At 41.8% G+C, this 27,693-nt stretch overlaps 3 protein-coding genes across 6 annotated transcripts; 1 reads left to right on the top strand and 2 right to left on the bottom strand.

Annotated features, from left to right (window-relative positions):
• Positions 1-3,299: 3,299 nt before the first annotated feature.
• On the bottom strand, positions 3,300-8,017 carry LOC112214729 (tumor suppressor candidate 2-like). Of its 2 annotated transcripts, none has more exons than XM_024373708.2 (4): positions 7,865-8,017; positions 7,079-7,363; positions 5,662-5,782; positions 3,300-4,669 (listed from the first exon to the last, which is right to left on the bottom strand). In XM_024373708.2, the coding sequence occupies exons 2-4, from the start codon at positions 7,231-7,233 to the stop codon at positions 4,604-4,606; spliced, it is 342 nt and encodes a 113-aa protein (XP_024229476.1). In that variant the 5' UTR covers positions 7,234-7,363; positions 7,865-8,017; the 3' UTR covers positions 3,300-4,603. The 2 variants fall into 2 exon arrangements, with proteins under 2 accessions (XP_024229476.1, XP_024229485.1); XM_024373717.1 differs by lacking the exon at positions 7,865-8,017 and adding an exon at positions 7,692-7,858.
• A 171-nt stretch (positions 8,018-8,188) lies between these two features.
• Positions 8,189-18,587, bottom strand: rassf1 (Ras association domain family member 1). 2 transcript variants are annotated; one of them, XM_024373730.1, is made up of 7 exons: positions 18,426-18,587; positions 16,326-16,921; positions 14,122-14,255; positions 11,112-11,216; positions 10,590-10,878; positions 9,410-9,525; positions 8,189-9,241 (listed from the first exon to the last, which is right to left on the bottom strand). In XM_024373730.1, the coding sequence occupies exons 2-7, from the start codon at positions 16,696-16,698 to the stop codon at positions 9,092-9,094; spliced, it is 1,167 nt and encodes a 388-aa protein (XP_024229498.1). In that variant the 5' UTR covers positions 16,699-16,921; positions 18,426-18,587; the 3' UTR covers positions 8,189-9,091. The 2 variants fall into 2 exon arrangements, with proteins under 2 accessions (XP_024229498.1, XP_024229507.1); XM_024373739.2 differs by lacking the exons at positions 14,122-14,255; positions 16,326-16,921; positions 18,426-18,587 and adding an exon at positions 12,801-13,255.
• Positions 18,588-25,179: 6,592 nt separating this feature from the next.
• LOC112214754 (transmembrane reductase CYB561D2) lies at positions 25,180-27,511 on the top strand. Of its 2 annotated transcripts, none has more exons than XM_024373749.2 (4): positions 25,180-25,311; positions 25,541-25,779; positions 25,913-25,950; positions 26,121-27,511. In XM_024373749.2, the coding sequence occupies exons 2-4, from the start codon at positions 25,653-25,655 to the stop codon at positions 26,622-26,624; spliced, it is 669 nt and encodes a 222-aa protein (XP_024229517.1). In that variant the 5' UTR covers positions 25,180-25,311; positions 25,541-25,652; the 3' UTR covers positions 26,625-27,511. The 2 variants fall into 2 exon arrangements, with proteins under 2 accessions (XP_024229517.1, XP_024229527.1); XM_024373759.2 differs by having other exon boundaries at positions 25,526-25,779.
• The last annotated feature ends 182 nt before the right edge of the window (positions 27,512-27,693 follow it).

The following is a 27,693-nucleotide window of genomic DNA, read 5'->3' as shown; positions in this document are numbered from 1 at the left end:
TCCTATATACTGCTTATTCATTATTCATATTTAATTCATCATTAACATTTGGTTCATGCATGTGACCGACCAATACCTCAGGAGGATTCTTCTCTCCAAGCTGAGACCTTGAATCTGAGATATCCCTTTCGTTCTCAAAACAAGGTTCTGGGCATACTGCCAAATTGCAGATACTGATAGTGAGGATTCCTCCCAGGCACATTTAATCAGTCACTTGCATGAACACAGAAATTTGTTATTAGAAAAGCACAAACATACAATTTTCATCACAAATAAATAGGTGAAAGGTGTGTGAGTGAAAGGTAGCCCCCCGAATACAAACATTCACATTCATACCACACACCTGGTGAGAGTTGCCCTTCGCTGTTTCCTGTGCAGTAGTTGGGGTCACTTATTCCACCATTTGGACATCAGTGACATCCTCCCCAGGTTGCATTTACCCCTCTCAGCACATCGGCACAGGACAGGATGAGGCCTCCCAAAAGAACAGGAACATTAGTGGGTTGTGGCTGCTGTGACAGCGTGACACCGACAACCGCACAGTACCCATTGGTGTGACACCAGGGCCAAGGACATGATGCCACACACTGCTGCTGAACATACAGTACTGGTACTGCCTGGGCACAATCTTCAGCTGCCAACTGTGCCAGGGTCAAGGGAACACTCAGACGAAACCATCTTGTGTAAACACGTTAGCAATTCAAAGCCTTCAATAGTTCCATAATGTGAAATGCAAAACAATGTCTCTGAAGCCTGTCGGACAGATCTAATGCTTACCTCTGGAGTAAAATAAGGGTTCAGGTCAGAGCCATTAGTGATCTTAGTGAAACGGATTCTCTCTATGCAACCTAGACACAATATAGTGAATGACAGTAACAACTTTTCAAGTTGTGCATTCCAGACTGCATATGCTCCGATCAGTGGGAGAGAAACTGCAGCAGCAGCCTCTGTGGCATCTAGCTACTGCTCTGGAATTTAATGAAGTCAGTGTAATTACTGTGGTGTCATCTGCTAGCAATCAGACACCATTTACAACAGAGAATGCTATATGCATGCTATATGCAGCACATACATACACACACAGGTAGACCCCCTTACCTGGAATATCAAAAACACTGACATCGTGGAAGGACCACTTGAGAAGGTATGTAGAATGTGTAAAAACACACCCTCACATTGATTGATGAACTCCAACCTCCCCTCCCATGCACCCTACCACTGTACCACCCTGGTTGTCAAACTAAAGTTAAAGGACTTGGTAAACATTGCAGGCGACCGCCGACTGACTGTTCTGCAAATCACCTTGCATCCTATTCAATATTATTTGTAGAGCAGTCAGTCAGTCGTCATTTATTGAAAATGCACCATGTCAGCTGCAATGTCAAACAAGCCCAATCACTTCCCTAACAGCGCATTTCATATTATGGCTTGACACTGCAGGAGTCATCTGTGCCCAGAACCCAAGCACAGTCATGTCCAGAGCCTTCTGATTACATAGACACATACGGTATTAGAAGGCTCTGCTGATGTTCAGCTAGATTTGACCACTATCAATACCTCTTCCATTGAGCTGAGTTAACTGAGGATACAAGTAGCAATTTATCAGACAAAAGCATATAAAACAGGCATACATGGGCCCATATGGCATAAATTATTAGATTTGAAACTCCCACCCCTTACCCAATTAAAACCCATCTTGCTGTCTCCGGGGAGCTCAGCGCCTGTCTTCAGAACAGGGATTAACTCAAGGAAATGAGACTGCAGGGGACCAGTGTGTGGGAGAGTGGCCAATGGGGGCTGTGAAATCCAATTAACGTCCCCCTGTGAGGTAGGCTAGAGAGGTGTGTGTCTGTGGACATGGTAATTCAATAGAATGTGCCTTGGTGAACATGAACATGCTCTGGCCCAATGTTGATCTTTCAGGGAAAGGTCTGGAAGTGTATACCCGTTAGATAAGGCGAGCTTCCTACACTTCAATACATCTGGCAGATCATGGCCCATAATACAATCATCTGTCTAACATCTGGAAAGGTCCCTTAGAGCAATGCTCTCATTGGTTGGCCATAACAATGGTGTTGTTGGACATGAGTTTACGTGGTCTAGTAGCATTTCACATTATTCTGTACGTAAATCCAAACTTATATGTTATGAATTCTAGCTAGGTGGCAAACATTAGCTAGGCTAGGAGTTAGGTTAAAGGATTAAGGGTTACGTTTAGGGGAAGGGTTAGCTAACATGCTAAGAAGATGCAAAGTAGTAAGTAGTTTAAAAGTTGCTAATTAGCTAAAATTCTAAAGCTGTCCGTGAGATTTGAACTCGCAACCATTGGGTTGCTAGTAGTTTGCCCTAGACGCCCACCCATCTACCCCTACTTTCATTTTTGCCTTAAGTAACCATCTGTCTTATGTAACCATACCAAATGTAACATATCCTGGATTTAAGTTTACAATGTTACGTCTAGTCTATAAGATCAGGCTGGCAGAGATAAGGGGGGGTCTCCTTTCTTTTGGGGTCACTAGGGGAAATGCTTGAGCCAATCACTACTACTGGAGGTTAGAGGCCAAATATCAAAGTTTCTGCAGAATCAAATTACTTATAAACTGGGTATCTTGGGTCCTGGATGCTGATTGGCTGAAAGGTATGATGCAAAATGACTTATTGACTGTTCCAATTATGTTGGTAACCGGTTAATAATAGCAATAAGGCACCTCTGGGATTTGTGGTATATGGCCAATATACCACGACTAAGGGCTGTATCCAGGGACTCCAAAACTGCGTCTGGATGCTCCGTATGGAGGGTGTGAAGCAACTGTGGAGCTTCCGAAGGTCAAATCTAGTTTCGTACCGCATCGTCCTGAGCCTCACAAATGTAACAATGCGGAGGGCTGCGTTTCACTCCACATTGGCATGATTGGTTGACTGTAGGTAGGGACAGTATGTCATGTATAAACACAAACTCACTTCCTTGACAACAGCTCTGTGAAGCATGAACGCCCTGACTTCTGCAGAGGCCCGCATCGCAGTAAATGCTGTACGGCCAACAGACTCCAGAAAGACCATAAATCGGCTTTTATATAAGTCAGGGGCAGAGGACACAGAAGTTCCATAGTTGAAATTAGGGAAACATGGGTTTGGCTGTGTTTACACTGGCAGCCCAATTCTAATCTTTTGCCCTATTATTGGCAAAATAGCTGATCTGAACGGTAAAAAAATAAAATTAAAAAAGATCAGAATTGGGCTGCCTGTGTAAACGCAGTCTTTGTGTAATGGTGCATGGAAGAAATAAAAAGGGACAGACATTTTGAGTTGTGATTTTTTTTAAACAAAGCCATTGTATAACAGATAATAAATTAACAATTAAATGTATCACCCAAAGCAGCGAAGGAACAGGACTTTCCCAGTCTCAAGTCAATGCTTGGACCCATATTTAAAAAGCAGCTCGGCGTAGGCTTGACTATAATCTCAAAGGGTTAACACTGATCCTAGATCAGCACCGACTCAGACGATTCATGATTAGGATTGACCTCCACAGCCAGTCAATTAAACATCACATTAAAATCAGTTCCGATCACGTTACACCTTATTCCTAGCTAACACACCAGACTCCAATAATCAACTAATTATGATCTTCAGTTTAGAATGTTTAAATCAGCAGTGTTTGCTAACGATGGGGAAAAAAATGTGACACCCCACTTCCCCCCCTGAGGACTAGACGTAAAATGTCCATTAAAATGTTCCTATACCGGACCTCAGGATTTTGCCCTAATGGGTTAAGCCTGACATTACCCCATCCAAAGTAGTTAAAAAATTCCAGGAATTTTCAATAAATTCCCTGGTTTTCGAGAAGTCCTGGTTAGGGGGGGGATTATGGATTCTGGGAATCTTCCAACAGGGATTTCTGGAAAACCAGGAAATGTATTGAAAGTTGCTGGAATTTTGCAACTCTACTTTGGATGCACTGAAGACTGAACAGGTAAGGTAAAGGAAAATCTCACCCCTTAATACCTGTTCCCCTCGCTGCTCCGTACAGATGGCAAATTCCCTCTAGGCCAGGGGTTTAAAGATATCGGACCTTGGCCTATTCTGAAAGACACTACTCTACTTAACAGCCCATGGGTCAATTGGCCTCTTACATTCTCCTTACAAAGTACAGTGGATCATCACACTAATGCGAGACAGGCAGACAAGGAGACACATTGTCACATTTCATACCCACTAATACACACACACAGGACCTGCATTGTATATATTGAATAGGATGAGGGTAACGCGAGCAGAATGATGTCTTCATCATCATCCATCTTCTCTGACATCACTGATGGGATCCGTGAGTGACCACTCACTACTGTGTGTAGCGCGACTGCACACGGGCCACACCTTACAGAGCCGCATGTCATGCAGTCTCAACACACGTTGAGCAACAGCACATCTGTCCTCACAGGTCAGGGCGCCCCGGCCAAACATCATCACGGGGAAACCATGGCGGATTAGAGGAGGGTAGGTGGAGGGCTTCAGGGTAAAGTATAGGTGGAGGGAGAAACAAAGGGACCGAGTTGACTGTGGCTAGTCTGAGTCTGGTCTCAGAACATGGAACCAGGCTTCCTCAAACCTCACAGAGAACGACCGGGAAATCCACATGGATGCAGGGATGATCCAGCTTTACGGTTCCCTAGAAGGGAAAGGAGACGGAAAACACAAAACTAAGCACATGATCATTCATTATATACCTAGCCCGTAATATTCAGAGATGTGATCAGGATATTGCCATATTGAATACACTGGTTTGGGGGCGGGACAATTTAAATCATGCATACTAGATGACTAAAGGATGACATCAGAAAATAATGGAATTCATGTTTAACCCATAACAGTCTGAGCTGGGAGAGGGGGTTCTACTAAGCTATATGTAATTATTTAAAGAAGGTCATACCAAGGATCACTTAGCTATTTGATTTCGAATTTTAAGACCCTTTGAAGTATCAAAAAAATATAAAACCAAAATGTTTTTTTTGCCTTACCTGCTATTAGCACAAACACATTGAATAATATTCACTAGATGGAACAAATATCTAAAGCAAGTTATTCTTTTTTTTAAGTACATGTATGTTACCCCTTGTTTTTGGAACAGTCTCCATATATATTTCCATTCATTTTATTTTTTAACTGGTACCGGGGGACCTTCAGACAAGCCTTTGGGCATCCTAGAGTCTCACCTTTCCATAGAGATCATATTAGTGTGTAGGCCAAACCATTCGGACACTACAGATGATTGTGAGAAAACTGATTTTCAGGATGTCTCACGGTCTGACAAACACTGCTCTAGCGTTGTCACCTCTCACGGCTGATGCGGAAGTGTGACATCTGCAGATTGAGGCTCACCCAATGCAACAAATCAAATATCCATAGTTTAAGACTGACATATGGGGAATAAAACTTAAAAAATGCTAATTACATTTCTGCAGGGACACGGACATCCACTCTAAGGGGTTTTAACTAGAATTTTAAAAATCTAATACCAGGGGTGTATTCATGAGTGCACACCATAGCAAGCAGTTTCTATTGGACAAATTCAGGTAGGACCCCCCATTTCAACCTGTTCGTTTTCTAGTGAATATACCCCTGAATTTCATATTCCGACAGTTTGAGAGAAGGGCCTGTTACCTGAGGTATGAGGTTTTTCTGGATCTTCTTCAGTTTGGCCCTCTTACGGCCATTCTTCATCACAACTGTCTCCTCGTAGAACTCGTGGGCCAGGTCTCCATCCTCGTCAAAGTACAGGGAGCTGAAGGCAGATAAAGATTACTGCTGGGTGGGGTCCAGAGAAATAAGAGCATGACAAATGTCTACCCAGTACAGATGTTGCATGGTTAAACCCCTCCCCTCGCTCACTGCCACACTGAGATGTCAAACATGTGCCACTTTAATAATGGAAATTTATGTAAAAAATGTATCACTAGCCACTTTATACAATGCCACTTAATATAATGTTTACATACCCTACATTACTCATCTCATATGTATATACTGTACTCTATATCTACTGCATCTTTATGTAATACATGTATCACTAGTAGAGGTTGACCGATTATGATTTTTCAACGCCGATACAGATTATTGGAGGACCAAAAAAGCCGATACCGAGAGAGAAATGCCGCTACCGATTATGCCGATTATTTTATTTGTAATAATGACAATTACAACAATACTGAACGAACACTTATTTTAACTTAATATAATACATAAATTTAGCCTCAAATAAATAATGAAACACATTCAATTTGGTTTAAATAATGCAAAAACAAAGTGTTGGAGAAGAAAGTAAAAGTGCAATATTTGCCATGTAAGAAAGCTAAAGTTTAAGTTCCTTGCTCAGAACATGAGAACATATGAAAGCTGGTAGTTCCTTTTAACATAAGTCTTCAATATTCCCAGGTAAGAAGTTTTAGGTTGTAGTTATTATAGGACTATTTCTCTCTATACCATTTGTATTTCATTAACCTTTTAAAAAATTTTTTTTTTTTTAAACCTTTATTTAACTAGGCAAGTCAGTTAAGAACAAATTCTTATTTTCAATGACGGCCTAGGAACAGTGGGTTAACTGCCTGTTCAGGGGCTTTAAACTATGCCACTTTGTTTACATACACTACATTACTCAGCTCATATGTATATACTGTACTCGATACCATCTACTGCATCTTGCCTATGCCGTTCTGTACCATCACTCATTCATATATCTTTATGTACATATTCTTTATCCCTTTACACTTGTGTGTATAAGGTAGTAGTTGTGGAATTGTTAGGTTAGATTACTCGTTGGTTAAATAAAATTTGATTTGATGTGTTGATCTACTTACGCCCCGAGACACAGACCTGGAGCTACTGACATTGTGAGGGGAAGTTTCTAGAAAGATACAAAATAGTGTACACTTTCTATAGTGTAAGGGAACAATATTGGCTTCAGTTTAAAGTTGAATTAGGACATCCAAATTTTGCTCAATCCTGAGATGTGGTTGGTGTTCTGACTTGTAGCATGTGCTGTATTTTATGATGACATAGATACTTGTGATGCTATATTTACCTCCATCTGGTAAACACGAAGGGCGTCCCATTTCGGAAACTTCGAAGTTTTGCCAGCGACTGTTCGTCGACTCCCTCTTTGGTTGGATCACCATCACCACTGCCTGAACCTGCAAAAGGCCAATAACCTTTGGTTTTGGAGCCACTCCCGCCCATCTTCAACTGTAGGACATTATTTTCTTGACCGGACTGCACCCAGGAGAGATGTAGCGAGTTGATGCTCGATGTAGGTGTTGACAGGTCTTGAGACAGGGATGTTATTTATAAAGTAGAAGACAGTAGGTAGCTACAATTTAAAGGAATTACAGAGAAAGGGAGTTAGCAGCCGTTGATGAATGGTGACATGTTTCTCTGGCAGCTGCTGTTTGAACCAAAAATCATATTAGCCAGATTATATGGAATCTTATGTTGGCGTCACCTGTTAACTACATGCATACGTTAGTTCTCTGTACAAAAGCATAGCTAGCTAGTTAGGACTTGAAGCTGGCATTAGCTTTCAAAACAATTAGCTAGCTAGCGATGCTAGTTAACGTTATCGGTTAGCGACCTGTTTACAGCAGTAGCGTTTCATATCTGAGACAGGTTGAAGTCTTTAGTTGGTTGGCAGAACATACCATCGTGTTTGTGATATGGTAGCGGAGGGCCTTTTAGAATATCATACGGCTAACGTTAGCTAGCTACAAAACGCCATACGTGCTGTCAAGGTAACATTAACCAGCTAGCTAACGTTAAACGTCTCCCTTTGATTTAGGTTGCATGCTTGCAAGCACATTCATTGACGACATACCGAGTAATTTCAGCTTGATGTCAATTAGTCGTATTTTATAACTTCCTTAGACGCCGAATGTCTTCGAAGCACAGGTAGCTAACGCTAGCTCTCTGAAACTGCTAGTCACCGTTTTTAGCCTCTCCCTCACTTCCATCATATGGAGGGCATGTACTTACACGTCACTTCCAGTCTATTTAAAAAAAAAAACAGAATGGAAGGTTAGAGAAGGTTCTTTATGATGAGGAAAGAGTGAGCAGATAAGAAAAATAATAGCCTACTCTAAAGTGGGCGATGTAAGACATGACAACACTGATAACAAAATAAAGATTCAATGACATGTAGTTCATGTGTTATATTTTTATTAGAAGTGGAAGTATGAACACATTACAACAGATTCTGTTCCCTAGATATTTCATTCCCATAGTAAAACATGCATTACAGGCTAATTAAAAGTTCACAGGATTTCTCTGAGTAATTAGGGCAGATGGCTTCCCAGAAAGCTGGGCCATGTTCAGTAAGAAGAAAACTTTTTGAAACGGGGAGAGACCTAAACTGTCCCAATGAGAACACAGAATTTTGTTTTCAATTGCAAAACATTTTGCTGCAGTATGCCCTATTGAACACAACCCTGGTCTGCAACAGATTGACATGTCAGACACATTCAAGGATCCCGTTATTAACGACAAAGGGGAAATATGAGAGTAACAACAGCTCAATACAGTTACATCTTTATTTACCCAATCCACCCCACAACAACTGAGCAGCAACATACAATGTTCCCAGTGAAAAACTCCAGTTCTCCAGTTAAGCAGTGTCCAGACCAGGATATCTCCTAGGTGTCCAGTCAATGACAGTATCGTCTGTCCTCATTCCTCAGATAACTTCCTCCTGTCCTTCACAGTAATGCCCAATCCAGGCCACACAACACGTAGCAGTAGTCTACTCGTTTGCACTAAATACCTCTACTCTCTCTCCTAACTTGCACTGCTATTACCTTGTCTGTCTCAAAGACGTGTTCATGATTGATCTCTGACTTCCGGTGTCGCCCCCTACCTAACCCCCTATTGGCCCTAGTTGCCCTTCACAGCTGCAGGGGTTGCTGTGCTCTATCTGCTACAGCAGGGTCAGCACTAAAGACATTTGAACTTTGAACTCAAGAGTGGCATTGTGTGCCATGCTCCTGGTGGCCGCTGGTCAACAGTGTGTATGCCTCTCTACCATCATGTCACCCATTATGCCATCACATCAGCCAGGGGTGGTGATGCTGGCCATGGCCTCCTTCATCCTATCCCTGGCCAGAGCGTAGCGCTTGACTATCTGCCGGACGTGCTCCTCTTCCTCACGCTGAAGGATCCTCAGGAAATTACGCAGCTCAGGAAAGCTGAATGCATCCCACTGTGGGAGAGAGAGAGAGCAACTCAAATAGTAAAGTTACATAATCACTGTCAACACTTTTCAATGCACATCATTTCAGTATTGAGCATACAAGAGCCTTAATGTGTGTATGTGTCTGTGTGTGTGTGCACGTGCATGTGTGCGCGTGTTTTAGAGGTGTGTACTCACATTGACCTCCCCCGTCTCATTCTCTTTCAACACCAGACTGAGGACTTTCTCATTGGGTCCGGCACACAGACGCAGGTGGAGCGGTCTCTCGTCATCAGACAGCTTACGAAGGTATACTAGAAAAGTAAAAGAAAGAAAGAGACAAAGGAGAGAGAGAGAGATGGGAGGAGAGAGAGAGAGATGGGAGGAGAGAGAGAGAGAGAGATGGGAGGAGAGGGGAGAGAGAGAGATGGGAGGAGAGGAGAGGGGAGAGAGAGATGAGAGGGGAGAGAGAGAGATGGGAGGAGAGAGAGAGATGATGGGAGGAGAGAGAGAGAGATGGGAGGAGAGAGAGAGAGAGATGGGAGGGAGAGAGAGAGAGATGGGATGAGAGAGAGAGAGATGGGATGAGAGAGAGAGAGATGGGATGAGAGAGAGAGAGATGGGAGGAGAGAGAGAGAGATGGGAGGGGAGAGAGAGATGGGAGGAGAGAGAGAGAGATGGGAGGAGAGGAGAGATGGGAGGAGAGGGAGAGAGAGAGATGGGAGGAGAGAGAGGGAGAGAGAGAGATGGGAGGAGAGAGAGAGATGGGAGGAGAGAGAGAGATGGGAGGAGAGAGAGAGATGGGAGGAGAGAGAGAGAGAGATGGGAGAGAGAGAGAGATGGGAGGAGAGAGAGAGATGGGAGGAGAGAGAGAGATGGGAGGAGAGAGAGAGATGGGAGGAGAGAGAGAGATGATGGGAGGAGAGAGAGAGATGGGAGGAGAGAGAGAGAGATGGGAGGGGAGGAGAGATGGGAGAGAGAGAGATGGGAGGGGAGGGAGAGATGGGAGAGAGAGAGATGGGAGGGGAGGGAGAGATGGGAGAGAGAGAGATGGGAGGGGAGGGAGAGATGGGAGAGAGAGAGATGAGAGGGGAGGGAGAGATGGGAGAGAGGGAGAGATGGGAGAGAAGGGAGAGATGGGAGAGAGAGAGATGGGAGGGGAGAGAGAGAGATGGCAAGGGAGAGAGATGGGAGGGAGAGAGATGGGAGGGGAGAGAGAGAGATGGCAAGGGAGAGAGATGGGAGGGGAGAGAGAGAGATGGCAAGGGAGAGAGTGACACTGACACTTTATTACATTGTGTTTGGTATCATATTAAGTGGAATGATTTGAGCATGTTCATGACAGTGCATTTAGGTTACATTGCTTGCAGACACTCACTCTGGTTTTCACGTTCGCTGCGCTCAAACAGAGCAAACTTGGCAGGGTTGTCCACCACGGTGAACTTGTTGAGCAGGGCCTCTATGACCTCACGTACCCGCGTCTGGGAGCTTATATGCAGGTGTTTGGCCGTGTCTTTGGGGAGGTAGAAAGATGTCCGGTGCTTAAGCCCCCCCTCCTGTTGTCCCTCTTCCTGTGGTGAAGACGCCTTCCGAGGGGGTGGGAGTGACACGGGCCGAGTCAGCTTAAAAAGGACCCTGATGAAGCCAGTGTAGGATCCATCTCTGTTCTGAAAGAGGGATACAGGAACATAGTGTCCTTAGACGGATTGTCAATGGACATGTCAATACAATGTGAACATAACGTGCCTCAAGAACTGAAATATTAACTTACAGATTACCACATACGTACACAGGAAACAGGACATTATTTACAGCAACTCATCTACAGAATGAGGTTAACTGGGGATTTGACACAGGTGTGTGTGTGTGTGTGTGTGTGCATGCAATTACAATCCCTTACCAGCACCATGTAGAGATTGCTGTTGATCTGAGCATTATATTCCTTCACCTTCTGCTGGATGTCACCGACAGACAGCACTTGTTTCCCCCAGTCAATAGGTTCAATCTTAAATAGAGGAGGAAGATGAGTATCATAACCAATCTCCCATGACCTACAGTCTAGAATCAAAATCCTAAACTCACTGACTATCCAACCACAAGGTGTCAGCAGAGAGACTACTTGTTTTTCGACCGCTGTATCACAAACCTGCTTCATCATCTCCCAAATAGTTTTTAACGAAACAAGTTATTGGTTTAGCCATGTGGTAAGTCAACGTGGACTATGTGCCTTCTGCATACAGTAGCTAGTGCATGGTACTATATTACAATAGTACAGTAGCTAGTGCGTGGTACTGTATTACAATAGTACAGTAGCCTTTGTCCTCTGGCATAATGTTTTCACATAACACAACCTCTCTTTCTGTACAGTAATCAGCAAAGTTCACTCCCTTGGGTTTAAAGCCAGATACATCAAGCAGGAAGCTGTGTCCAGACTTGCTCTCTCAAACCCCCCTCCCTACCAAGAACAACTAGCAAGAACATCAGGAAACTCCGCCTTCCACAAGAACAGAGGAGAGGAAGTCAGTGAGGACACACACACACACACACACACAAAGGTTAAATATAGGCTTTGGTGGTATATATCTGCCAGTTCCAACCACCATATTAAGAATTTCCACACAGTAGCACAATATCTCTTTGTACCAATTTTCCAGTGTGTCATGCAAAAACTAAATAATTCCCATCTGGAAAAACAGCCATTTCCAAATGGGACACTGTAAAGCTTTGTAAACACCCCATTTGCACATACATGCATATTACCTGACAAAACTCTGTAGAGTAACAGAGTTTCTGTCTATGTGTTACTTTCTTGTATCAAATGACAATAGTTTGACAAGATATGTAATAGCCTAGTAGATAGCCATAGGGTAAATGTGAGACTGTTGTAGGCTAGTGGCCATGACATTATGCAAATGAGCTGAAAACTGTACCGTTTGAAACTATTGTAGCTTATTTATTTAAGTGGTAGCCTATTACTCAGCGCGGAATGAATATGAATATGTTACATGTACATATTACCTCAATTACCTCAACTACCTCATACCTCTGCACGGCTCAGTACCGGTAGTCCTTGTATATAGCCTCTTTGTTGTTATTTTATTACTATTTCCTTTTTTCTTCTTATTTTCTTCTTCTTATTAACTTTTTAACAGCATTTTTGGGAAATGGCTCATACGTAAGCATTTAACGGTATAGTCTACACCTGTTGTATTCGGCGCATGTGATAAATACAATTTGATTTGATAAACTCGTGCATTATTCAAATATTTGAAGAGGACAAAACCTATGGGGCAAAAGCCTCATCTCCCATCTCCCTATGATTCATTAACGTATGTTAAAGTCACGGTATTACACAAATGAGTCTAGCAATGTACATGTCGAAAATCCTATTAGGCCAGCTACACTCAGAACTAAAGAAACGACATTACTTTGACAACAGACTATGAAGACTATCAACAACGACATTGCACAAACGTTTAGGTTACATAGTCATTAGAAAATAAAGGCACATATGTTTTGGGGATAGTACGTTATCAACTTGATAGACCAGACTTCTCTGAGTTGTTTTTAATTGCCGCGGACGCCTCACCTTTTTCCGTTTGACTTTGATAAAGAAGGATGTGCGCGCTGTGAAAAACTGCTCCAGCTCCGAGTCCGAGTCATCCTGGCTACAGTATCCGCTGCTGGTCGTGCTGCCCCAAGTCATCTCAAATGATAGGGTCTTTCCCATTGCCTCTTTTAACGCCATATCGCTATATTACAATATTAACATATTTGTGGATCCCTCGCCAATTGTCATCAGTGCTCACAATCATAGCCTAGCTAATTAATGAATTAATCATATCCACCCGAGAAAAACTTTGAACTGGAAAATTGAACCAAACGCTCATCACTACACGTTATAATATTCTACCATTCCCACTACTACTCTACTTGTTCCGTTATGTCAGTCCTTCACGTGATTTCGAATTGATGGGGAGTAAGTACTATGTGGTTCTTGAGTCCCACCCAATGCTCCTGTGAAATTAACAAACTGAATAAGCGTCTGGACCCTCCCCCTATTGCCACCATACGCGCAAGCCCCTCCTTGTTTCTCGTGAAAAATGTAGAAAGTGGAAAGTCCAGCTGTGACAGCAATTGGTCAATTGACCATTGTCCAGACCACACCACAAAAACAACAATAGTCAAACTACAAGAAACACATTGGACTGTTCTGGCTCCTGTGCTGTCAAGAAGAGACTAGCCTATACATCAGCCTAGAAAAATATGTAGCAGAACAGACATGTTGAATAATATATTCAAATGTGTTGACTTTATTATTTGATGCTCTATGCATGTCAGGATAGTTTTTTTTCTCTGGTTCAAAAGCTGAACAGCTGTTTTATTGTGATGTTGCTAAGCAACATCCTCCTCTCCACCCCTCTCCTAAATTGCTTGATGAGTCTCTGGCTGTCCTGGCAGGCGGTCTCAGGAGGTAGGCAATAAAATCTTTTCTCCATGAGCACATGGCACTAAAAAGCAGTAGGCCTAGACAAACCCCCCCCCCACACACACACGCACACACACACACACACACACACACACACACACACACACACACACACACACACACACACACACACACACACACACACACACACACACACACACACACACACACACACACACACACACACACACACAAATCACAGGAACGTGTTCTGTTGGATTAGTATAGACATTGGACCTTGGTTTATCTCTACAGCACACAAACACCACATATTGTACCCTCTTTAACCCCTTCTACTAACCACACACTATATATTATGCTCTGCATGAATTCCCTCTCCTTTGTTGAAATGACATTGACAATGGAAAGGCAACTGACAAACAATAGAGACACCCTGCAACACCTTGTATCTCTCACTCACCACATCCACGTTAGTGTCTGTCTCTACGGTGTCTTCAGAAACATCTGTTTGGTCGGTAGTGAGGAGTCTACTCTCGGTGCTGCAATCCAACTGGATAAACGGTCGACACTGGAAGTGACAGGTGTAACTGCAGTCTTTGGGGAGAGAGAGAGACAGAGACAGAGAAGACAGAGTGAGGGAGAGAGAAAGAGAGAGAGAGGGAGATAACTGACATGTGAGGACTAGAGGACGGTTGATTGCGTCAAACATTAACATTCACACATTTCGGATCAACCATTTTGCCTCAAATCTGTTTATTCTGCCAATCGTCATTCATCTTGTGGATGGAAATTAAGGTGTTAGTTCACCCTCCCAGCCTTCTCATGATCGTGTGGCATTGGGGTCAGCAGCAGCACAGTAAATGTAGGTCGTCACTGCCCCCTGCTGTTGATTCTGTCCACCACATCAACCATGAATGAAGAGTCTCTTCAGCATGTATCATGTTCTAGGGTCAGTGTTCAAGGGTAGTAAACTACATGAAGTTCAACTAGTAATTTAACTACATTTTGCAGATGTTTGGTAGTAGTTGAACTCAAATTAAATCTAGGTAGTGTTTTCAGTAGTTAACTACTTTTTTGTCATGTAGCGGTGTAGCTACCTACTGGAACTACAAACAACTTTTTTTTAAACTAAAATAAAATATTGTTGAAGTAGGCAATAATTTCCTTTCTTTTTTTGGCATCAGACGTCCCTGATTCTCACTTGAAACATAACTGTTGTGTTTAACAGGGTAAATGACACATTATGTTAACATATGACCCCAAAGTGAAGTGTTTGTAGTCTATGAAATTTCAGATTTACATGTGATAATTTTTCATGAAGTAGTTTGGATGTGGTAAGCTACTTCTTCAAAGTAACTTTAGTTAAGTAAACTCTATTTCTCTAAAGGGTAGATTTGGTGTATCTTAACTTCTTCCATTGTGAAGTAATTGGTAGCTTGTAAAACTCTCCTTTGTAGGGGGCTTCCGAGTGGCGCAGCAGTCTAAGGCACTGCATCTCAGTGCTCCTCTAGAGGCATCACTACAGACCCTGGTTCAATTCCAGGCTGTATCACAACCAGCCGTAATTGGTAATCCCATGGCCCAGCATTGTCCTTGTTAGGGGTAGGCTGTCTTTGTAAATAAGAATTTGTTCTTAAATGTCTTAACTAGTTAAAAAAATGTTAAATAAAATAAAAACTATTTTTCAGAGTAGCTACCGAACACTTTGTAGGGTGAAGTTACCTGTAGACACTGATCTGGGGTCAGTTTTGAATTCGGGGACCGAAAGATGATTCTAGATCTCTACGAAGTTAGTAGCACTGGGAAGCAAGACTAATGAATGAGTGGCTTTGACTATACAGTTTACTGTACTCAGCCCTATAGTACCTACACATATGTATCACATATACATTTGAATGCTGCTGTAGATTCAGAAATGCATGCAGTCCAACGACTCTTTGAGAATAAACCTTTTCCCATGCTCACGTGGTCCCTAACGCAAAAAAAAAAAAACAGCCCCCCCCCAAAAAAAACACATAATTAAAGTCACTTTTGGATTACCAAAACGTAATCTGATTACTTTTTGTTACTTTTGGGGGGGATTACTTTACCCTTAAGAGGCATTAGAAGAAGACACTAAGTATCTGACTTGTGGTCAGACCTGCTCAGGTGGAACAAGTTTAAACTCACAACTTTTTAAAATGCTGATCGAATGTCATTGAGAAAACAAAAAGGTGTCATGACATATTTTTCACAAACATCCTTTGTGTATTTAAAAGTCATCTAAGGAGTCAAACAGCCGGGCAACAGCTTGTGGCGGCTCACTTCCCATGGTTAGCATGGACTACACCCCACTCAGTCTCGCTGGCATTAATCCATCCACTGGCTGTGGCAGCATCTGTATTTAGAGCTTTGATCATGTCAGATGAGGTGATGTCTACAGTAATCAGTTACTCCCAAACTTTGAAAACACAGACAGTGATCATACACACACACACACACACACACACACACACACACACACGAACACACACACACACACGAACACACACACACACACACGCACGCACGCACACACACACACACACACACACACACACACACACACACACACACACACACACACACACACACACACACACACACACACACACACACACACACACACACAGGGTTGGTACTCACTAGCACAGCTCAGGCTCTGTTTGTAAAGGCCCCAGATGAATTCACCACACAAATCGCACCAGCTGATCTGGGTGTAACTGCAGGGCTGGAAGTCATGTCCCTTTCCAACCTGACCTGTGAACCACGAGGGCCCCTCAACACTCACACTGTCCCCCACCAGCCGGACCACGTGGCTGGGCCTCTCCGGAGCCCTCATCTGCCTGGGGGTCAGGGGCGCTGCTGGGGGCAGAGAGGCTGGTGGGTCTGGTGCCAGCTCTATGCGATCATTCAGGCTGAGGTCTTTCAGCTCAATCAGCTCACACTTGGACATGCCATTTACCCAGGCAAACAGCCGGGCGACGGCTTGTGGCGGCTCACTTCCCATGGTTAGCATGGACTACACCCCACTCAGTCTCGCTGGCATTAATCCATCCACTGGCTGTCGCAGCATCCTTATTTAGAGCTTTGATCATGTCAGATGAGGTGATGTCTATAGTGCAGAGAAAGTGTTGACTGAGGCTATCTGGGTTTAGTCCATCTCCGGTGTGATGTGTAATGTGCCAGAACAGGTGTCCATGGAGTCCTCTTCAGGCTCTGTCATAGACCAAGCCGGTTATCTAAATCAGAGGGAATAAAAAAAAAAGGAATCATACAGGAGTTCTATAATAACCACTTAGACTTCATCACATCTCAGCATTATTCTGGCTGCAGTCTATACCAGCTGTTACGGTCATTCCCTTCACCATGCCATCACAGGCCTCATTTGTATCCACCTAAACTAGAGAAACATTTCAATTTTGTTTAACAGTTCAACAGGCAACAAAAGTTGTTGGTAGAATATAGATGGATCTGACTACCACATATATATATCCTACAAATGAAAAAAACAGGAGATTAATATTTCTTGGCCAAAGCTAGAATTAATAAGATTATGTCAAATGTAGGACAAGATGACTAGTTTAATCCTGCATGAGAGCGCAGCGGAGAGCATAGCCTTTGACATGACAGAAATATGACAATATTACAGGCCACCTGCGTTCCTGTGACTGTTGGGAAAGTGGCACTCAGCAGGGATTGACACGAGGGAAAAACAATACTTGACTATAGACTGCAGACAAAAAAGCCACTATTCTACTAGGGAATGCATACAATTGAGAGGGTGAATTACAATAGCCTATCCATTGCTATCCCAAGCATGTGCGGCGTGCTCATTTAGGCCAGCGGTTCCCAACCAGGGGTACTAGGACCCCTGGGTGTACTTGGCCTATCCCTATGGGATACCTGCGAACACCCATGGAACCACAGCCCTACTGGTAAAATGCACATGAGGGGGTACTTCAGGTAGGGTTACTCCGGTGGAGGAACATTGAGTTGGAAAACACTGATTTAGGTTATAGGTTCTGGATATAGAATAAAGGGATTCCTTCCCTCTAAATGAAAATAGATATATCTCAGATAAAAGAGGAGCCCTGACAGAGGATACCCTAAATCCACTGGTGCCCTAGCTGTGACCAAACGTACCTATCTTTTTATTTTTATTTTAGGAATGCAGTTCATTTCAATATGTTTTCTCCCAACTCAAGCTGTTGTTGAAACTTTTCGTTCCCCTTTCAATGCACCCCTTTTGTGTCTCTTATAGACTAATTCAGTGATACAAATGAGAACAAGAGCTGCACGGATTTACACCTGGCCAACTGGGTCACCACTACGTGCAGCGCAGCGCACCAACTATCCACATTGGTTACAAATTAGTTACACAGACTCGACCATGTTTGCAGCTTTTATAATAATGACTAGACTAAAATATAGCCTCTGTGTATTGATGTTAAATTGTAATTTACCATCGGAGTTGTTATTGAGGTCATCACATCGAAGATTATTAGGTGGCCTACAGTTTCTACGAACTTAATTTAATTAAAACTATTCTATACATCCCAGAACAGCACTATTATCGATGACCATGTTAATAACGACCAGTTAACTACCAGTTTCATTCCGACGGCTGAGCTCTCCGAGGGACCGGGTTTACTGACACAGGTTTACTGACACCGCGCGCGACCCAACATGATGCACCACAAACAGCACATTTGTAAACATGTATTTTCTACCCAACTAACTCACCTCTCTTCGTGTCCACCTCCTCATTGTTGGTTAGACATTAATCGTGGGTAGCCTACATTTTGACTGGGGTCCAAGGTTGAGGTCCATCAATTCGTTTTTTTCTCCCCACAAAACTGCCTGACAGTCACTCTCTTCGATGTTTGCGCATGCACTCTGTAGCGGTCAGATTACTGCTGCCTAATCCGGTATTTAACTGTCGTGTTTCATGTCGCTCCTCAATCTTCATGCCATGAGGTTTACCCGGATAGGCTGTTCTCCATCAAACAAAGCAAAATGTTTCTATATGTAGTATTTATATAGACTAAATTCCTAGAAATTATGTTCGTGCTCACATGAAACAAATTGTAAATGCTTGCCAGTGGGGAGCTGTCCATTGCTGAAGTTGCTGAAATTGATCCACAAGGTGTGGGAGAAAGTGAGATCTAACAGTCCACTTTATAAGATGTGATATTAACTAGGCCTCCTATGTAATTTTGCATTCTACAATATTTAAAAGATCTGATATTCCAATACATTTTGTCACCCTAACCCCCGAAATGTAGCCTGGCCCTAGTCAAATTGGCTGTTTTACGGATTAAATATTCAATGTTTTGGAAATCACCCGAAGAGAAGCCTCGGGTTAGAAATATGGAGCTCTGTTCTCCAAAACCACACAGTGAAGATGAAAGCAGCGATCTTAGTCTACATTGTATGAATATTAAAGTGTAATGTGTTTTTAGTATAGCATTTGCAGACAATATTGAACAAGATTAATGAATGGAGTAATGAACAGCAGGTGAATAGGATAACTGCTCTGCACGGTAGGCCTATAACTATCATGCTCCCTCCTTTTTATGATGAACCCAGTGTGAGTTGATGTTGTCCTTTATCTTCTTCCTTGCTCAGAGAGGAAACCCTGTCTTCATCAAGGGGAAGGAAGGGAGGATCTCTGAGAGGCCCACAGTAGATAACAAACACTGGGCAGTGAGAGTGAGAGAGAGAGAGTCTGGCACTGGGCCATTGGTTACAAGAATGGAAGGAATCCTCTCCTTCTTTCCCATTGGAAAAATATGTTAATTGGTTTTGAATGGCTGATTTGCTATGGCTGCTGCCTGCTGGAGTCCGAAATTAATCCACTCATTTCAAAGCATCACTCTGAGCAGGCTCTTTTCTGACCAGTGATCCAACATTAGTGAACTGAATGCAAAACTAATTTGACAAGAAATATGTTGCATTATTAACACTGGCCCAGTTGGAAGTCCTGAACCGAAACCATTTCATAAATTATAAAATAGTTTATTCCTACATTTGATGGGTTGTATTGTATAAACATACTTTTTTTCTCATTCTTGAGAGGGAAAATAGAAGGCAAGAGGAAGTAAAATACACCTTTATCATGATGTCAAACATTTTGTATCCTTCCTGCCCATTTGTACACAGTTGAAATAGAAACCAAGAGACAAGTACTGTATAATTAAACAGAGAGAGAGAGATGGAGAACATACTATGACCACATGTGAGTGAAGAGACAATTTAGTCCAGCAGATAAGAACCAAATATACCCGAAATTGTTCCATTTTATGATACAAGTATAAAAACCATTTTATATAATGGCTGCAATTCAGATTTTCTGTTAGAATAAAATAGGGTAAAATCATCAATTACTTTTGATGTTATCTACCCATTAAATAAATCCCACAGATAATATAGACAATCATTCTGATCATAAAATAGTCTTAAGACCCAGTGGTGTAATGTACTTAAGTAAAAATACCTTCAAGTTAAAAGTTTTGGGTATCTGTACTTTACTTTACTATTCATACTTTTGACAACTTGTATTTTTACTCCACTACATTCCTAAAGAAGATAATGTACTTTTTACTCCATACATTTTCTGTGACACCCAAAAGTACTTATTACACGTTGAATGCTTAGCAGGACAGGAAAATTATCAAATTCATGCATTTATCAAGAGAACATCCCTGGTCATCCCTACTGCCTCTGATCTGGCGCACTCACGTAACACAAATGCTTCTTTTGTAAATGATGTCTGAGTGTTGCAGTGTGCCCCTGGCTATATGTCATTTTTAAAAACAAGAAAATCGTGCTGTCTGGTTTGCCTAATCTAAGGAATTTGAAATTATTTGTACTTTTACTTTTTTATACTTAAGTATATTTTAGCAATTACATTTACTTTTGATACTCAAGTATATTTTAAACCAAATACCTTTAGACTCTTACTCAAGTCATATTTTACTGGGTGGGTTTCACTTTTTCTTGAGTCATTTTCTATTAAGTTATATTTACCTTTACTCAAGCTATGTATATGTCACGTGTTACAACTTCACAGGAGAGGCATTTGAACGTAAAACAATATATTTTTTACATCAAAATGCGTTTTTTGACAGAAATGTCTTCTGGAACATATGAACTTTCATGTGCCTTAATAACAAACTTGTATGCCATCTGTAAATACAAATAAAACGTTTTAATTATGAGCCTAGTTGGTTTAACAACTGAAAAGGTCTGGAACTTTCCCACTAGCCATTATTGGCTGAGATAATGGATGGGCTGAACATACCGAGAGATGTGTTCGGATTGGTCTGCCATGTATCATGCTTCTGTCTATAACATGAGTTGCTCAGTATGTGTAGATGATCCTTGCTACCGCAGATTTTTTGAAAGATATAACGTTAGCCATGGAGAACTGCAAAAGTGTTGCTGCTGCGCGCAACAACATTGCTGCCCTGAATTTAGCAGGCACTATTGACAAAGATCTGTAGGAAAAAGTTGTGATAGAATACTTTCTGCACACTGTCAGTATGAACCAGAGTGACTTGACACAATGGGCCAAACAAGCGTTCATCCATGCATACGGGTAAGAGTCTGCAGTGGAGAAGGTGGAAAGCTTCAAGTTCCTTGGCGTACACATCACTGACAAATTGAAATTGTCCACCCACACAGACAGTGTGGTGAAGAAGGCGCAACAGCGACTCTTCAATCTCAGGAGGCTGAAGAAATTTGGATTGGCACCTAAAACCCTCACAAACTTTTACAGATGCACAATTTAAAGCATCCTGTTGGGCTGTATCACCTCCTGGTAAGGCAATTCCACCGCCAACAACCGCAGGGCTTTCCAGAGGGTGGTGCGGTCTGCCCAATGCATCACTGGGGGCAAACTACCTGCCCTCCAGGACACCTACAGCACCTGATGTCATAGGAAGGCTAAAAAGATCATCAAGGACAACAACCATCCAAGCCACTGTCTGTTCACTCCGCTATCATCCAGAAGGCGAGGTCAGTACAGGTGCATCAAACAAAGCTGGGACAGAGAGACTGAAAAACAGCTTCTGTCTCAAGGCCATCAGACTGTTAACTAGCCATCACAAGCACCTTATAGAGACTGCTGCTCTACATACATAGACTTGAAATCACTGGCCACTTTAATAATGTGTAACGCAGACGCTGGGAGTCAGGAAGCAAGTACAAGGGGTGAATTTAATCATACAATAAAACATGGAACAATACAAAACAAGAGTAGCGTCTGCACATAACTAATACTGCCTGCGGAAAGAACCAAAGGGAGTGACAGATATAGGGGAGATAATCACAGAAGTGATGGAGTCCAGGGAGTCTCAGGAGGCGCAAGTGCGTGCAACGATGGTGGTAGGTGTGTGTAATAATAAGTAAACTGGCAACAGTGAGCGCCAGAGTGGGGGAGAGGGAATAGATATGACATAATGGAACACTAGTCACTTTAACAATGTTTACATATTTTGCACTACTCATCTCATATGTATATACTGTATTCTATTCTATTATACTATATTTTAGTGTATGCCGCACGGACATTGCAAATATTTATATATTCTTAATTCCATCCCTTTACTTTATATTCGTGTGTATTGTGTGTATTGTTGTGAAATTGTTAGATATTACTGCATTGTTGGAGCTAGAAACACAAGCATTTCGCTACACCTGCAATAACATCTGCTAAACATGTGTATGTGACCAATAAAACTTGATTTGATTTGATTTGGTCTAGCTACATTTTCAGATATTATACTTTACGTTTCTAATTTTGTCAGGAACTCGTTTTCATTTTCAAGTTAAAGCGTATTGTTAGCTAGCTAGCAAACATTAGCTTCCTGGCTCTCTAGCTGGCGTTATGTGTTTGATATGTGTAGTAATACTATTTGTATCTCAGAAACCCATGTGCATTGCTAGTTATAGCCTAATGTTTGCTAGCTAGCTAACATTAAATGTAGTTGGTTAACTTTATTAACCGGCAGACTCATAATACAGCATTTCATGCATGGTGGCTAACTATGACAATATGTTTGTACTGTATGGGTTGGGATTACGGTTATTTTTTTAGCTAGCTATCTAGCTACATGTCTAAACAAAAGACTTCACTTCGCCAGATGATTACATGACCCATCAAGTTAGCCAGGTGTGTCTGGGTAAGCATCATCTAATATTTATTTTTTATTTATACAATATGTTTTATCTGGATACTTTCTATTTTTGATATGGCTACTATGCTAATATGCAAGTAACCATTTCACTGTACTGTTTACACCTTCTGTATCCTGTGCATTTGACAAATCACCTTGAATGGGTGTTGACAAAGAAGAGCTCTCCAGTAGGTGTACCAAAACATTCAAGGTACATTTTCTCAAAAGTGGGGTTACAAGTGAATTAACTTTCAAAACAGAATTACTTTCCCATTGTACCTCAACTACATTGTATGATATGCCGTTTTGTAGCTCTGAGTCTGAACTTAAAAAAAACACAATTTAGATTGTTGCTACATAAGACCGAATTGAGGTGGTGGGTTACATATTGGACTTGATTTACTTGGCTATATATCCATAAATAATAGGCACATACAGCCCAATGATGGCTTAAAATGTTTGAGGGGGTCTAAAAAACACAATGAAATGGACAACAAAAAAACCACATATCCTTTAAACTTTTAGTAGACAAGTGATGCAAACGCATGCCAAATTACAGTGTTTCATTTTGTAAATGTTTTTATTGTTAGTTCCAATAGTTTACATGTAAACACTCTAAAAAGGTATATGGGTGTTCCCTGTAGTCTACTGACTGCAATGATATATAATGTGATACTCACTCAGTTTCATGAGCATATGCATTTAAACCCTCTTGAGTGATGTAAGTAAATACTATTTTAGTGGATTTCAGAGCATTCCATATTAACAAGCTACCTATAGCCTACCTATATTGTTTCCATCTGTGGACATTTATTCTATGGTGGCATCATGAGAAAAGAAAACGCAACCATTCAGTACTATCATCCATACATGTCATAAGAAATTTACGTGGTGGTTTTGGTCTTACAGTAATGTTATAGTATGCTATTATGCTCAGGCTGTTATACATAATCATAATGAATCATTTACTAAGTGTCCTTGCGAGACATTGCTTCATCGTTCTGGCGTGCTCCGGCAGCATTATACCCATGATTATACATTGTTTTCCAAAATGACCGCCAACCAGCTCCATAGGGCCATATTGGACAGGATTCACATGGCCATATCTCCATAAATAATAAAAATGTTTGAGGGGGTCTGGAGAACACAATAACATCTATCTTTTAAATATTTTGTAGAAAAGTGGTTAAAAAGGGCCACAACATTGTTTTCCAAAAATACTTTAGACATGCCCTAGTGTGTGAAATTTGGTGACTCTATCACAAAGTCTCCAAAAAAGTAATGTAGCTGCTGGACTATAGTCAAAAGGACCTCAATATGACCCCTATTAAGGTCTTAAGAGTACTTTATGATCAGAATTATTGTCTATATTATCTGTGGAGTTTATTTAGTGGGTAGATAACATGAAAGTCATTTTTATATTGTTTAGAATGATTTTACCCTATTTTCTTCTAAAAGGAAATTCGGATGGCAGCTGTTTTATGAAAGTGGCCTCCCTGGTTGACTGACAGGCTTCCCAGACTGCCTCCAATCTTTAAAATGTTCCTTAAGTTATCTAGTATTAGTGTACCACGTTTGATACTTGTATCATAAAATGGAACAATTATTTCAGCTATCCACAGGACTAGTTGGTTGCAGTGAATCTGAGTGGACGAGGGCCTTTATGCCCTAGTGAGAATGTGTCATTCTAGTGTCTAGCCGTGTTGCACAACTCCCAGTCTTGTTTGGGAGGAATTAGAGCACAATGAGTAGTGAATGGAGGAGCACTGTGTCCATTGAGTGGTGCAGTTTGAAATGGGCGGTACCCTATTCCAGGTGCCCATTTAACAGCAGTGAGCAGCACACATCACAATGCTACAATTGATGAGTTTACAGACTGCATTATTCAAGATTTAGCAAATTACTTCTGGACATTCTGTTGTATTCGTAATTCCTTGTTCATTCCCTAGGCCTACTGCTCGGTGCTTGCTCTACTGGCAAAATTCGACTTTCCCCCAAAAATAATGATTAGGAAAGGTTAATCGGTGCAGTGAAGAAAAGACCATGTTGGCCAGCTGATGGTTTGTGCTCTATGATCATTCATTTATTTTTTAGCATTCCTTCTGAATATAACACAGTGTTGGTGCAAAAGATGGAATCCAGCCTGTTCCACAATGGAAATTAAATAATTAACCCCTCTCTTTATGTAGTCTGGTCATGATAAGGAAGAATGTGCTCAGTGCATTCTAAAAGCATTGAAATACTGGAACGCAACTGCTTTACTGAACTACAATTCCCAAAATGCACCTGAGAAAGTAGGAAGTGGATAGTGATTATTTTCCACGTCACACCGCAGCCCGAATTTCAACGTCAAGCGAACGCCGCATAGTCATGCTGATTGAGAATAGAACATTGCGCGCAATTAAGGACAATTTTCATAATCTCTATGCAATTTAAATATTGACATTCCGGTAGGTATTAGTCTTATTTAGCAAAACGTGTGGTTATTGTGGTAGGCTACTCTTTGAAGTGCTTATCCCACTCTCACTTGTCAATAACGGTTTGCAATAGCTTTCTCGTTAAGCATATTTTACTTTACTGAATCAATTTACTGAGGAACTTAATGGTGTTATGCTTTGGTATTAACTTTCTCTATGGGTTTCGAGGAATCTACAAAAAATTCAGCTTTTCTGTTTTCAGGAAAAGGTATCAACTCCCCCTTGTGGGGTAAAAAGGTAGCTGTGGTTGCCCTGACGTTGGATACGCACAGTTCTACCTGTCCGTCTCTTGTACGAGGGAAAGGCCGGAAACCATGGCGGAACTCCCCGGATCAGAACCCCGAATTTACAGTTTTGGGAAAGTTGCATGTGGGATACTGACTCACGTGCTTTGTGTTGTCTTCACTGTGCTTATCACGGTATTGGCCAAGCCTGGAACAAGTGAGTAACCCAGCCTTGGCGCCAGCAACAGAGCACCCATCAAAGCTGTTCCATATCTGCATATAACACATGGAATACTTTATATGGAGTTGATGAAACGAGACAATATTTTTTGGGTTGATCTGTTTTTCAGGTTTGTTCTCTTGGCACCCTTTCCTGATGACACTGGCGGTAAGGTGACACATCTGTGTGTGCATAATGTATTCTGTGAATGAATCTCATTCAATTGTCTCAGAAGTGTTACAACAGTTCACGGTCATTCCATCTTTCCTCCACCACTCTCACCTTCTTTTCTTGCCGTTCTCTCCCCATCTCCTCTTGATCCCCCTCTTCCCTCTTAGTTCTCCCTCTTCATGACAGAGGCTGTGCTCCTCTTCTCTCCACATTGCTCTCCCATTCGGAAGCTTTCCCACAAGACCAAGGGGCGTGTCCACTGGATCCTGCAGTGCCTCTGTGCCAGCTGTTCCACCCTGGGCCTGGCATCCATCTTCTACAACAAGCACCTGAATGGCAAGCCCCACTTCGCCTCGTGGCACGGCCTGGTGGGCCTGGGGACATTGTGTGTTGTTGGGGTGCAGTCTCTGGCCGCTCTGCCCCTCCTCTACCACTCCCTGGCTAAGGGGTGGTCCTTGGCTAAGCTGAAGCGCTACCACGCAGCGTCTGGCCTAGTCACTTACCTGCTGGGAAGTGTCAGTCTGCTCCTGGGCATATGCTCAGTGTGGTTTACAGGTGCTGTGGGAGGATACACCTGGTACCTGGCAGCACTGTGCCCTGCCCTCAGCACCCTGGTCATTATGAGCCAGGTGTCCAATACCTACATGGCTAAGAAACGGCTGGTGTCCTAACCAGGCTGGCTGCCAAAACCAAGCTCACAAACATCAGCCATAAACTATTACTGTATTCAAATGAAGCTTTAATAAAAGCTTTACCGTAAGGCTATCTTTGGAAGACCAAATTCTGCCTAATGTCCAAAAGTACCAGTGCCTTATATTGGTGAAATTATGATTTTGTTACATCTACTGCTGAACTAGTTCTAATTTCAAAGTTTGGTCTTGGTATGTTAATTCTACCTTGAGCAAAAAAAGTGCAAGGAATCATCAATGAGCATAGCTTGGCTGTCTAAAAAAAAAAAATGTGATAACATGCCTCTGTCTTTTGGAGTATTTAGTATTATATAGTAAAGTAGTATTTTGTATCCGAGAGCCAAGAAAGCCTGTTATGTGTCTAAGGAAGTACAAATATTGGTTGTTAACCATGGAAAACAACTAGAGGCCACTGATGCTGCTTGATTTTATTTGCCTTTAGGCTTGAATGGACCAATGCACATTTTTTGTGATTGGTTTGTTTTTATAAGGTGATACATTTGTGTATTAGTTTACACTAAGGTGTGAAATTCCAGCCAAAGATGTCATATTTACTGATGTGGTAGAATGACTGCAATGAAGTGTCAAATAAACAGTGTAGTGTTTGCTCTCCCATACATTCTGAAACTCCATTACCCCCAATTGTCTTACTGAAAGGACATACGCAGTTTCATCATAAACGCATCATATTCAAATGTATTATCCTCACATGGGTGTTTCATAGATTCCCGGCTGCAAGAGTGCAATTGAAGGTCGAGTTGAACATATTTCTTGGAATATACTGTAGATTATTACTGATTATTGTTGACATGTTTTGTCAAATTTATATTTTGATGCAATTTCAATAAATAAATACATTTTGCATATTGGTATGTTTCCATGTGCATATACAGTGCATTCGGAAAGTATTCAGACCCCTTGACTTTTTCCACATTTTTTTACGTGACAGCTTTATTCTAAAATTGATTAAATAAAACATCCTCAATCTGCACACAATAACCCATGATGACAAAGCGAAAACAGGTTTGACATTTTTGCTAATTTATAAAAA

This window comes from Oncorhynchus tshawytscha, linkage group LG02, assembly GCF_018296145.1.
Source record: "Oncorhynchus tshawytscha isolate Ot180627B linkage group LG02, Otsh_v2.0, whole genome shotgun sequence".
NCBI classification, from domain to species: Eukaryota; Metazoa; Chordata; class Actinopteri; order Salmoniformes; family Salmonidae; genus Oncorhynchus; species Oncorhynchus tshawytscha.
The sequence above is the reverse complement of the archived record's forward strand: the minus strand, read 5'-3'. Positions and strand labels throughout refer to the sequence as shown.